At 45.1% G+C, this 11,903-nt stretch overlaps 1 protein-coding gene across 1 annotated transcript; it reads left to right on the top strand.

The window, feature by feature from the left end:
- Nucleotides 1-3,659: 3,659 nt before the first annotated feature.
- si:dkeyp-69b9.6 (hornerin) lies at nt 3,660-11,571 on the top strand. The gene is given in 5 exon segments (XM_063198816.1): nt 3,660-3,756; nt 4,093-4,223; nt 4,693-7,595; nt 7,774-9,407; nt 9,410-11,571. Coding segments are annotated over 3 exon segments (4,404 nt in total). The 5' UTR covers nt 3,660-3,756; nt 4,093-4,223; nt 4,693-5,479; the 3' UTR covers nt 10,064-11,571.
- The last annotated feature ends 332 nt before the right edge of the window (nt 11,572-11,903 follow it).

Here is an 11,903-nt window from a genome sequence, read left to right as displayed (position 1 = left end):
GACTGGAAAGGGACTATTTGTGTTACAAAATCCTGTAGGACCAAAGGGAATAGCCTATTTTTTGGAGGGAGTAGCTGCTATGAGACAAATGAGACAAAGACATTTAAGGAGGACCTTTGGTGATTTGAGACACCAACATTGTGATGTTCAATGATATTAACTTTTTATTATTTGTGGAATCAAACACTGCCATATGAAGAAAAAAAAAATGTAGTGAACGGGCAGTTGCAGATTTCACGCATACATTGTTTTGGACTGGATCGCTTACGTCTGGCAAGACCTGGCTACTGGTTGGTGACTGTTCCTGCAAACTGGGTATGTCTAGCTGAAGACTAAACATACTCTTAATGCTGGCGTACACTTTTGAAATCTGAACAGTTTTAATGACTCAATGACGAGATTAATGCCTGCTTGGTCCTTTGCCATGAATGTTAATTGTAGTGACAAGTTCTTTGTAACTATTTTTTTCATTTTTGACAATTCGGTGGGGAATATTAGATGTTTCTTTCTTTGTGGTTTTGATGGTGCAAGTACATCTTCTACAACCCTTTTTGACAGTGGAACAGTGGCATGCCCGTCGCCTTTTTTCTACAATTATTCCGATCATTCGGCGTGAATGAACAGACTGTGTGTTTCTCACTAAATCAAAGCCATTCTAGGACGTGGACTGACATGAACAACTAAGAAAAAAGTGTCTGACAATCATGGCTGTCTTGTTGAGAATATGAACTTGTATAAATACGTAGTGTGTGGTGCTGAGATACATCGACACCACACTGACACCAAGACCTTGTACGTCTGCAGGGATTTGACAAGAAAGTGCTGCAAAATTGAAACCCATTTCTCTTAATAACTAAGGACAACTACCTGTTATCCTGATTATCCGACGTGTGCCAACTTTCATTTTGACCAAATTCAGCTGCACACTATATTTCACACACAAAAGCACAGAAGAGGCCACGTGCTTGTGGGTGTTAGTCAGAATTCAGGGTAATGGCCGCAGGAAGCTTGCTTAATTAACATGTACTTTCAGAGTCGTGAATGGTAACAGGTTACTTCTAACAGGAATTCTGGGACCTGCGTGTGACTCAACTGATATAGCCATGAGCAACTCTTGTGAAAGGCACTGTCACTTTGAAAAGATAATATGTTGCTCCAAGAAACTGTTGCCTCTAGCGATATAGAATCAGGTTTCTTTTCACCCCTATATATGTTATAAGTCATAATTATGATTTCATACGGTAGGAAACCTATTAGTCATCTTATAAGTAGAAATCCGTTTTTTTTTTTTTTGGTAGATGTAGGCTACATACTTTGGCCATTCAGTAGGAATGAAGTATGATATTTCATGACATTCAGTAATAATGCTTATAAACATAAGGGCTATTCTATGTGTTTGTGCTATGTGCTCTACCTTCCTTATAATTTTGTGACAATGATTATTACTATTACTATTATTATTATAGTTCAGGTACTGAAGACAAGGCAAAGATTGTATGTATTGTCTTTGCAGAGCAGATATAGATGCGTTATCTGCTCCACAAAGACAAATCACTTGGAGGGAAAGTATAATTCATGAGGGTGAGGCCATCATGTTTTCATAATGAAAGGCTTGTGCCAAGCCAGAGTGATAACACATAGTAGGCACATCTGTAAGGAGGAAAAACGGAGAACTAGAAAAGATGAGAAACATGAAAGTCGACAAAAAGAAAATGTTTCACAGTGCTACTCAAGAGCAAGACTTCAGTATTCCATTTAGCACATGAATCATGGTGGACTGTATATGAATCTTTCAGACAATCTTCCTACACACTATACTATGTATGTGTTTGTCATTGTCATTATTATGGCAGTTATTATCATATAATTACTGGTAGTATTATTACTGTTATGATTATGGAGTGTTATCTATTTAATGATTGTGATGTTTATTTTCTTCTGTGCAGTGTTATTGTATTTTTTAAAAATATCTACCTTTCTCATGAATGTTAAAATAATTCATTGTAGAAAGTGGAAGCACAAGGGAGATGTTTCTTTATAACCGGTTGTATTTGCCATTTTTATTACATCGAATGCGTTGAAAAATGCCCAATATGATGTCACTTAACCATGTTTAAAGGCTTGCTGATGTCAAACCCCAAAGTGGATATATCACAATGGGATTAAGTATCATGTCACTGCCATAGTACAGACAATACTGCTCTACTGCTATGGTCACTGTGTGTGTGTGTGTGTGCGTGTGTGTGTGCGCGCGCATGTGTGTGCGTGTGTGTGATTATGTGTCCTGAATGTCTCGCTATAGATAGAATTTTAAGTATTTGAATGTTATGTTCAGGGACAAGAAAAGACAGTTAAAACATAAGCATTTTCTTTCAAACACAAAAGAGTTTGTAGCAATGTCTGCTCTGTCTTGTATCCATAAGCCATACTTTAACTTTGTTAGAGGAAACATCACTTAGGGAATAGGCCTAATGTTCCCAACTAAGGCCATTGCATTTTGTATTATTGGAACAAGAAGTAGTTTAAAGGCCATTTTGCTATTTGTCACTTTGGAACTTCTTCATGGTAAAATGATATTTTAATCCATAGATGCGTAGTAGTCTTATTAAAATCACATTAGAATGTGATCAAAGTTAGTACAGCCTATTGTGCAAACAAAAAAATGATATAAAAATGACAGCCCTACATAAATTCCCATATGTTCTATGACTTCTTATCCTTTGCATATCAGTGTTTACAAGATGTATTATTATTTGTAGAAATAAACTGCAGCAAATTGAAGTGTTTGCTTTTTCATTTTCAAGGGGGGAGGGTTAGGCCTAGCCTACGTTTGATACAGCACTTGGCAAAGCAGATACTTAGTTTTAAGAATCTATAACAAATCAATCTGGCTGCTTTAATAGGCTATAATTTTAGATGTGGAAGAAAAAAAAATGAGGCGGCCATCTTAACGGACATAAGGCTGGTGTAAGCTGACAGAATGTAATAAAATGGCTTCGGCGCTTTCAGATCTCGTGCAACAGAGATCACGCTTTCGCTAACACAGGTAACATTGTAATTTCGAATTCCACCACGGATACTTGTAGCGAAAATGTAACATTCCTTTCCAGTAGCCTTTATGCAGAGCAGGCGCAGTCAACAACTGGCTAGCTTATGTGTTGTCGCACTTCGGTGTTAGCACTAGCTAGAGCATGCAGAGATGGCAGCTGTCCGATGGGGCACCAACTGGATGTGCAATTACATGCGTTGTCAGAGCAGTGAAAGTACTACTTTCCCTCCGACTTTCTGTTGGATGTGACCTACTCCAATTTGCCAGAGGCACTTGCGCACATATTTTTGTCCATGCACAAACAAGACTGTGCTACGCTAGCCGGAAGTACCCAAAGGGCCGGAAACGGCCAATGTAAAGTGAGCACACGTCATTCACCCTTTTCCAAAAATTAACATAGACCGTCCAAAACAATTTGGCCGACAAAAATGCAACAATTCATCGGTCGAAATGGAAACCGCTAGATACGTCAAAATAGCCCAGTAATCATATGCATCGAGAGGTCCTGGTGAAGATTAACGATTGAGTGCCTCTTTTCAATGCAGCGCAACATCACCGAAATGGTCTCCTGCTATCCAGCTAACGGGCTAACGGGCTAGCTGGTTGATACGAAAACAGCACGCAGAGAATGGCAGATGAGCGAGTGGGTGAGGGGGGAGCACAACAGGCCTCGTACATCTCGCCCTGGCTCAAAATTGGACACACAGGTAAAATGGCACGTTATCGAACGTGATATGTGCATAAATATTACATATTTAATAAAACTGCACTATATTTCTTAACATTATAAAGCGGATTTATATTGCACGTCCAGCGACGCATTTTTTTTTTATTTGCGCTTAGCCAGTACAGTGCGGTTAGCTTGTATCGCAAACACACCATAATGTCATCCAGCTGTTTTTGCATGCTAGTTGGTTGCATTCTGCACAAACATTGACAAATGGTATTTTTTACGAGATGTGGCTTTCCTATGGTGCAAGACTGCATTGTTGTGTGGCGTAAGATTTATTGTAATCAACAGCTGACGCCACTGTTCTCCACAGAATTTGCCAACTGCATGATTGAACGAGGCATTCAGAAGATGTAATAATTATTCGAAATCCCTCTCTCCCCCTCTTGGTTGACTCTCTCACGTTCCAAGCTGCGAATCGACTTCCTTTTTGCTATTGCGAAGGTGAGTTGTTTATTTATTTATTATTAGCGAAATAACAATTACTGCAACTCTCATGGGGAATTTGCATATTATTTATATTTACGGGTTTGGCAGGATTTATCCGATATGCATTTTTTAACTAATAGTTTACTTTTGTTTATGTATTATTAATGGATGAAAAATGTTGTAGGCCTAATTAGTGCCGAGCCGAACATATAATTTATCTATTATTATTTATATTTGTATTGCCATTATTTATCTCCTAATTGCAATTGCTTTAGTGTGCTATTATATTAAGCAGGCCTAACAGGTTGTAACTCTTGAACAATTGAATACAGTGAACAGGCATAAACAACATTTCATTTTATTCTCTCCGTTTTGTTTCCTTTGCATTTTGCTTCTCACTGCATTTTAAACTTAATTCGTTCTGTGTTTTTGTTTAAAACAATGTTGTGTGTTTATTCTCTGCTTTTATGTCCTTCTATCACAGATTATTCGTTTCAAGAAGTGAGGAAAACGGAGAGGGGGAAAGTGTGAAAATCATCAGCCTTTGGGGGAACAAGCAATAGAAATGAAAATAATTTAAACTGAACTTATATCCTGGCAGATCCAACTGTACAAGTCACCAAAGTCACAATTAAGTAAATAGTGCAGGACTGCGGATAATTTAATAAGAATGGCGTTGCAAACGTGAAAACCTGCGTGACAAGCCCATACAATAAAATGTGCAGTGTTCTGCATCTGGGCACTTAAAACGGACCTTGGGACTTTCATGTTTGATATTTTCATTTTCAGTGGCATGCAAAAAATAGAGAACACTGACACTGTGCAATTCCCATGCATGGATAAAGCAGATGTGTAACAAAGCTGACACCTTATCATAAAAAACTGATCACATATTACTATCCTAGATGGTAATGTGACCCTTCTGAAGCACCTACGAAAACTTTTGATTGCTAAGAAAGCAAACTGTGTATTTACTGGGAGAGAAAAAATCGACACAAGCAACATGCATCAAACATCCGAGTTTTGCACCATCTATCCCTGCCTCTATGAAATAGTCGGTCACCAGATACAAGTCTGAAAAGACTTTAACGGAAGCACACAAATCATCTAAAGCTTTTGGAAGCCAAATAAAAAAAAACTGATATTTGAGGAAGGAAAAGATATAAGTCCAGCTGTAGAAAAGATAGTGTTGTGGGTGGTGGAGTCCGAGTTCCTCCACTCCTGGAGCTGGTGGTGTGCACCCTGCACCTCCATGTCCCAGTGAGTGGGAGATGTTCCAGTTTGGAAAGTACAACTTGGACATCATAGAGATGCTGAGTGGACACCAACCTCATCAGTACAAAGGCCTTGGATTAGAGAGACAGCTGCAACACCAACAGCAAGTTCAACTTCAACACCAGTTACAGCAGCAGCAACAGCAGCAGCAAGCCGAGTCGTCTGGATCTCTTCTCTCTGGACTTGGTCTGGGACCCCTCCAGGGATCCCGGAGCAGCTCGTTTTCCGATTCCTCGTCGATTTTTGCAAAAATGAGCGCACCTCCCCCGCCTTTACAACAACAATCATTGTCTTCGTCTTCTCAGAGTTCTCGCAAGTCAAGCAAAATGTCCGGAAGCAGCAGCAGTGGATACCCTCAGTTTTTGCGCTCTTTTCACCCAAGCGATGCCGCCCTTGCCCAGGAGCAGTTGCACCCCGGAGTGGGTCGGTTCGAACACTTTGGAGGAAGCAGTAGCAGCAGTGGAAGCCTTGGAGGTTTGGTGTCCTCCGGACCACCACCTCCTCCCCCGTTGCACCCTGGACTCTCTGTTCCTCAAGCCTCGCCTGGGCCGTCTTCTTCTTCCCCTTCGCCGTCAAGCTCAGGAGCGGCCAACAACCCCCCCAGTAGCAGCGCGGTGACGTCCCTGGGCCATCAACTAGTCGGGGCCCAGTCGGACGCCCGAAGCCTCCACCAGCAGTTCAGCTGCATGTTGGCGGCCAATCAGTACTTCCTCTCTGGGGTTCCGGCGAACGCCAGCCTGGAGCAGTTCTTGGTCCAGCAGGGCAGCCACAACCACCTCGGCCTCCCCAGCGATTCGAGCTCCAGCCTGGCTCCTCCGCCTGCTCTCCACTCCTCGCACTCTCACTCGAACCCCCCGCCGCAGCAGCAGCCACCCCAGCAGCAGCAGCTGCCCCCTCACACCCTGTCACACCCTCACTCCCACCCCCACCACCCTCTTCACTCCTCCTCCCACTCCTCCTCTTCACTGGGTAGTTTTGATTTTCAAGGCATCCCCGTCCTGTCCTCCAATCAGCTGGCTTCCCTGATGCAACAAGAGGCCGGCCTTCCCCTGCCATTGCCGCTTCATCTGTCTCTGTCCAAGGACGACGGGAAAGGTGGAGGAGATGGCCACGGAGGAAGTGGAAGCAGCGGAAGTCGGAGGAAGAAGGCTATGGCGGGATACATGCCACAAAGGAAATCTGACGGCAGCAGCAACAACAACAACAGCGGCAGCACCAGCCACAGCTCTTCCAACCCCAACTCCAGCAGCACCAGCTCTGGTGGAGGAGGCCATAGCCAGAGCTCGTCTTCAGGGCTCATGGGAGGGGGAGGCGGAGGAGGAGGACTGGGGATGTCTAGTCATGGCGGGCAACCCCCGTCCCTCCTCTCTTCATCCTCCGTGGTGTCCTCGTCCTCCTCTGCTGCACCTTCGTCATCGTCGGCGGCGGCGTCCGTGCTGGTGACCAATGGCTCGCACCTCTCCAAGGCCAATAGTCATAGGAGCATGGGACCTCCCTCCTCCCAGCCTGAAGCAGAGGCCCTCTACAATTGCACCGAATGCGGGAAAAACTTCACGCACCTGTCCAGTCTGCGACGACACCTGCGCTGCCACGAATTGACCACAGCCGGATCGGCTGCTAACAGAAAAAATAATCCGAATCCCATACAACACCCTGGCGAACGCCCCGTTGGCCAGTCAACAAGCCAGCCGTCAAGTTCTGCACCTGCTACGTCTGCACCTGCTACGTCCTCCTGCCCCGACAGTCCCGACAAGATGTTCCACTGCTCAGAGTGTGGGAAAGGATTCAAGAAAAAGGGGCATCTCATCCAGCACGGTGTGATCCATTCAGGAGCGAAGCCGTTCGCCTGTTCAATGTGCAGCCGCGCCTTCAACCGCCGCGAGTCCCTAACTCGTCACGAGAAGATCCACGAGGAGAAGCCGTTCCGTTGCCCCGCGTGCGGGCGCTGCTTCCGCGAGAGCACCTCGCTGTTGAACCACGCCGCCTCCGGCACCTGCGGAAAGCCAGGAAGGCCCGCCAGAACCCGGAGCCCCGGAGGGACTATCATACCCGGCAAACGCAGTAAGAGTGGCACAGCCGGTGGTCAAGGAGGGATGGGTAACAGTGGCGTAGGTAATTGCTGCAGTATGCCACAGAGGTGAAGCCTTGGAAAAATTATCAATAACAAAAAAAGTCAAAAGATAATTGGCTTGTCTTTTTATTATTTTTATTTTCTACAAATAGACTAAATGCTACAATGTAATGTGCTTATTGAACATATATCAATTTCTTTTTTTTCTTTTTTTTGCAGGGTCCTACAGGGGTGATGGCTACAATGACGACTACAAAGGCCAGCGCTCTCACCCGTACTCTGGGTCGTCCTCCTGTGGCAGTGGGATGGGCAGTGGTGGGCAGACGCTGAGGAAGGCCCCCCTGGCCCCCACTCTGCACCCACACCCACAAAGCCAACACCACCACCAACAGCAGCACCTCCCTCTGTCCTCCCTCCTGGACGACTCCGAAGATGACGTCACAAGCTCCGTTAACAACGCTATATCCGCTATCACCGCTGATATGAATAGTAGTGGCAATCGAGGCGATGACCGTAGGGATATAATCGGAGGGCTGCTCGGGGGCCTCGGCCTGGGCCCCATGGGAGGGGGGCCGTCGTCCACCTCGGGGATGGATAAGTCGTACAGGGGAGGAGGCGGGGGCCAGGGAAACATGGGTGGTGGTATGGGCCCAAACCAGAAGCCCAAGCGGCCTCGGAAGCCCCGCAAGAAGAAGGAGCCAGGGCCTGGGGGGGTGGTAGTTAAGAGAAGGCAGCCCAGGGGACCCCCCGGGGAGCGCCCGTACCTGTGCAGTATTTGCGGCAAGGGCTTTGCTAGGCGCGAGACACTACGGAGGCACGATCGCGTACACAGTGGCGAGAAACCGCATCACTGCACGGTCTGTGGTAAATACTTCAGAGAAGCGTTCCACCTCTCCAAGCACCAGACGGTTCACACGGGGGAGAAGAATTACAAATGTGGTCTTTGCAGTAAAGAATTTGGCTACTCACAGAGCCTTAAAAGACACTCTAAGACGCACCAAAAGGGGGAGGTGGAGGAGGTTCCCACCACTCCAGGTGGAGAGAACCTAAACAACTACCCTAGCTCTGGGGGATCCAGCCAGGATAGAGGTCAAGGGTCAAGCTCTTCTTATTACTCCTATTCACAAGATGTTAAGCCGCAAGGGTCAGGCAGATTGTACACCTGCGCTATATGTTGGAAATCCTTCCGTCACCATTTCCATCTTACTGCGCACCATCAGACAGTCCATGAGCAAGGGGGAGAGAAGCTTTTTTCTTGTGAGGTGTGCGGAAAGGCCTTTGCCTATTCCAACAGCCTCACCAGACACAGGCTCTCCCAGCATGGGCTGACTCGCCAGTCAAATTCACAAGGTGATGCGAGCGGCTCTGGCACCGGCAACAATGCCAGCAGCTCTGTAAATGAGAGCGAGGCTGCCACGAATGCATTGTTGCAACTGGCGCCACCTGGTGGATCGCACGGGGAACAGCAGCAGTCACATGGCGGCGTGCTCAGCCACGGCCATCAGCAGCCGCCCCCGCAACCGCAAGCGGGTTACTCCCCATTGTTTTATGTCCCAGATACAAACACGTCTCACCCGTCATCCTCAAACAACTCCCCGTACTCCAACATACCACCCCTGAGCCACCAGCAGTCGCCCACGGGTGTGAAAGGTGAGCCTCATTACCAGTCAGGTACAGGTCACTCGATGAACACAAACCCATCCCATTCATCCTATGGGCTATCCCCCAATGAAGCCCATCACCTGCACCACCATCAGCACCATTCAGACGATCTCTACTCCCACCACCACCATCATGGCTACCACTCCCAGGACGACCTGAGAAAAAAAAAAAAAAAAAAAAAAAGAAGGACTTCCGATTGAGTCAAGGGGGCTACCGGTGGGACGGGAGGATGGGAGCGGGGCCGATGGGGATGGAGAGAGATCCGAAGATGAGGATGTTGCTGATAAGAAGGCGAGCTATGCGGCGGAGGCAGCGGCGCTTCAGAAAGCGCATGGCTCTGCTCTTGAGGATTAGAAAAGGAGGAAGTGGGAAGATGTGCGAACTGGCAACGGCTCAAGGGATGAAGGTTCCAGGCATATCATCTGTACAGAACCCTCTCAAACGCTTCCCTTGCCCCCTCTGCCCACGCGCAATTTTTTCACGCCGCGCTGCCCTTTTGGTCCATCATGCAGCCAAACACTGTCCGAAGGCCTCTTTCCCCAAAGAGCGCCTGAAATGTACTGTTTGCGGGAAAAAGTCCCGGAAATTTTGGTCCGCCTTCGTTCACCGGGCCTCTCACTTGTCCAAGGGGACGTTCTCTTGTAAACGTTGTTCCTCGCGTTTCTGGAACGCCACTCTTCTCGCACGGCACAAGTCTTCTTGCCGCGGGAAGCTAGCCGGTTTACGCCGCGGCGGACGAGGACTCAACTCCAAAATAGATCTGGATCCACCAGTGGTGATCATAGATGATGGAGCAGAAGAAGAAGAAGGCCAGGAGGCCCAACAACCTTACACATGTGATGTATAGACACTTCCCAATCTAACCATACGTACATGTGTGGTGGTGTATAGACACTTCTGTGTTCACGTGGCTTTGGAAGAAGACAAAACAAAAAAAGGAGATAAAAGAAAAAAACAGACTTAGAGGTTTGGTATGTGCATGCTGGTATTGAAGAAATGATCACATATGAATGGCTCATGTTGGATTCTACCATTTTGGAAGGCACCAAGTACCTCATGTATTCAGTGACTGTTTTAGATGGTGCGTTTTTTTTCCTTTTCAATATCATGAACAGTTTGTTATCTGAACTAACCTTAAAATCTTCAAGCAAGCACCCAAAATCCCAGTTGCATGGGATGATTTTTTTTTCTTTTCTAAAAGGGCATCACAGTTCCTTTCCAGACTATCCTTAACCTTTATGTGCATTTACAGTACTGTGGATCATTAGATGAGTTTTTCTGTGACTTGCTAATACTTAGCCCTTTTTCCTGACAGTAACGATTAGCCCCCACTGTAATCCAGCAAACTCTGTATAAGTATTCTGTCTCTGATGTGTATAATGTGTAGTGGGTGTTCACGTAGAGATGGTGTGGACATGATCTCTGTAATGTAAAACTGCATTTAATAGGAGAAAAGAGGGATCTCGAGGAAGTGAAGGTATTAGTTTGATGAAACTGTCTTTCCTTTTTGGTAGTATTTTTGTGCATGTTGGACATGTTATACAAGTATCTTTAGATGAGATGAGGTTTGAAAATCACTATGTGGCCGTTACACTTTAAATCGAACTTAAGTAGTGCAATTTTTTATTTGTTGCAATATTCCTCTCCAAATCTTGGCCCATAGGCCATAGTGCTAATTTGGAAAGTGTCAAGCTCCTTTCAAGGCGCTATCAGTATTTTATGAAATTGTTATAGCATACACCTTACGAAATTGACTGAAATGTTGATTTGAAAGTGCTTTTCGATCATCAAAGTATAAAACGCATACTTTGAGTGAAATTGGAACTACATCATGCCTTGCCAAAACTAACTTAAGAAAACAAAGCCTTTAACCAAAAGTCTGTATTTGAAAGTTGTGGCCTCTTATTATGAGAAGTGATGTGAGCAGACATGTAGTGTTTTACACGGAGGTTGAACTAGAGAAAAAAAAAAGGATGGAACAAGTGTACTGTAATGTAAATCGTGTTGATATTTTATTACTGTTACATTGTCTCTCTCTCTCTCTTTTTTGCAATCAAATGCCTAATATTTAGTTTCTATCATTGCTACTTTATGAGTAGGTGGAACAAGAATGTGGGAGTTGTCACTGTAGAGCAAAACATGACTTTAACATATTAATGTGTTTGACACAGCCTTTCAAAACCCTAAACCTTAGCTCTTACACATGTATCACTTTTTTTCTCTAGTAGATATCCATACTACGCATAGCCCTGTTTTCTTCAAAAGAAAGAAATGATTAAGTACCTTTCTATCACTTTATTTACCTATGATAAAATGGTTGTTGATTCTAAACATTTAATAAAAATGTAAACTGCACTGGTTTTGTGTGTGTGTCTTTGAATTCCTATAAATAATAATTATTTTAAGTAGATGCACTACACAGCTTTCAAATTTTTGCAGCGTAATGACCATTGCAAACAAATGCATTGGGCTGCAGGCCCAATATCAATGTTGTCCACTTATTGCCTCTGTGTGGCCAATGAATAAATCTATTCTTGAAGCAGAGGTGATAACGGCAACATTCAAGGTTTAGAACTATGAGCTTTGTGTGCCAGCAGGGCTGATAAAAGAATAAGTCCCTGTACAAGGACACTTTCAAAAAACCAGTGGAAAATTATCAGTTGCACTGCCACTGATTTACCACAGGG

This window comes from Engraulis encrasicolus, chromosome 5 (genome assembly GCF_034702125.1).
Source record: "Engraulis encrasicolus isolate BLACKSEA-1 chromosome 5, IST_EnEncr_1.0, whole genome shotgun sequence".
Classification (NCBI taxonomy): Eukaryota; Metazoa; Chordata; class Actinopteri; order Clupeiformes; family Engraulidae; genus Engraulis; species Engraulis encrasicolus.
The sequence above is the reverse complement of the archived record's forward strand: the minus strand, read 5'-3'. Positions and strand labels throughout refer to the sequence as shown.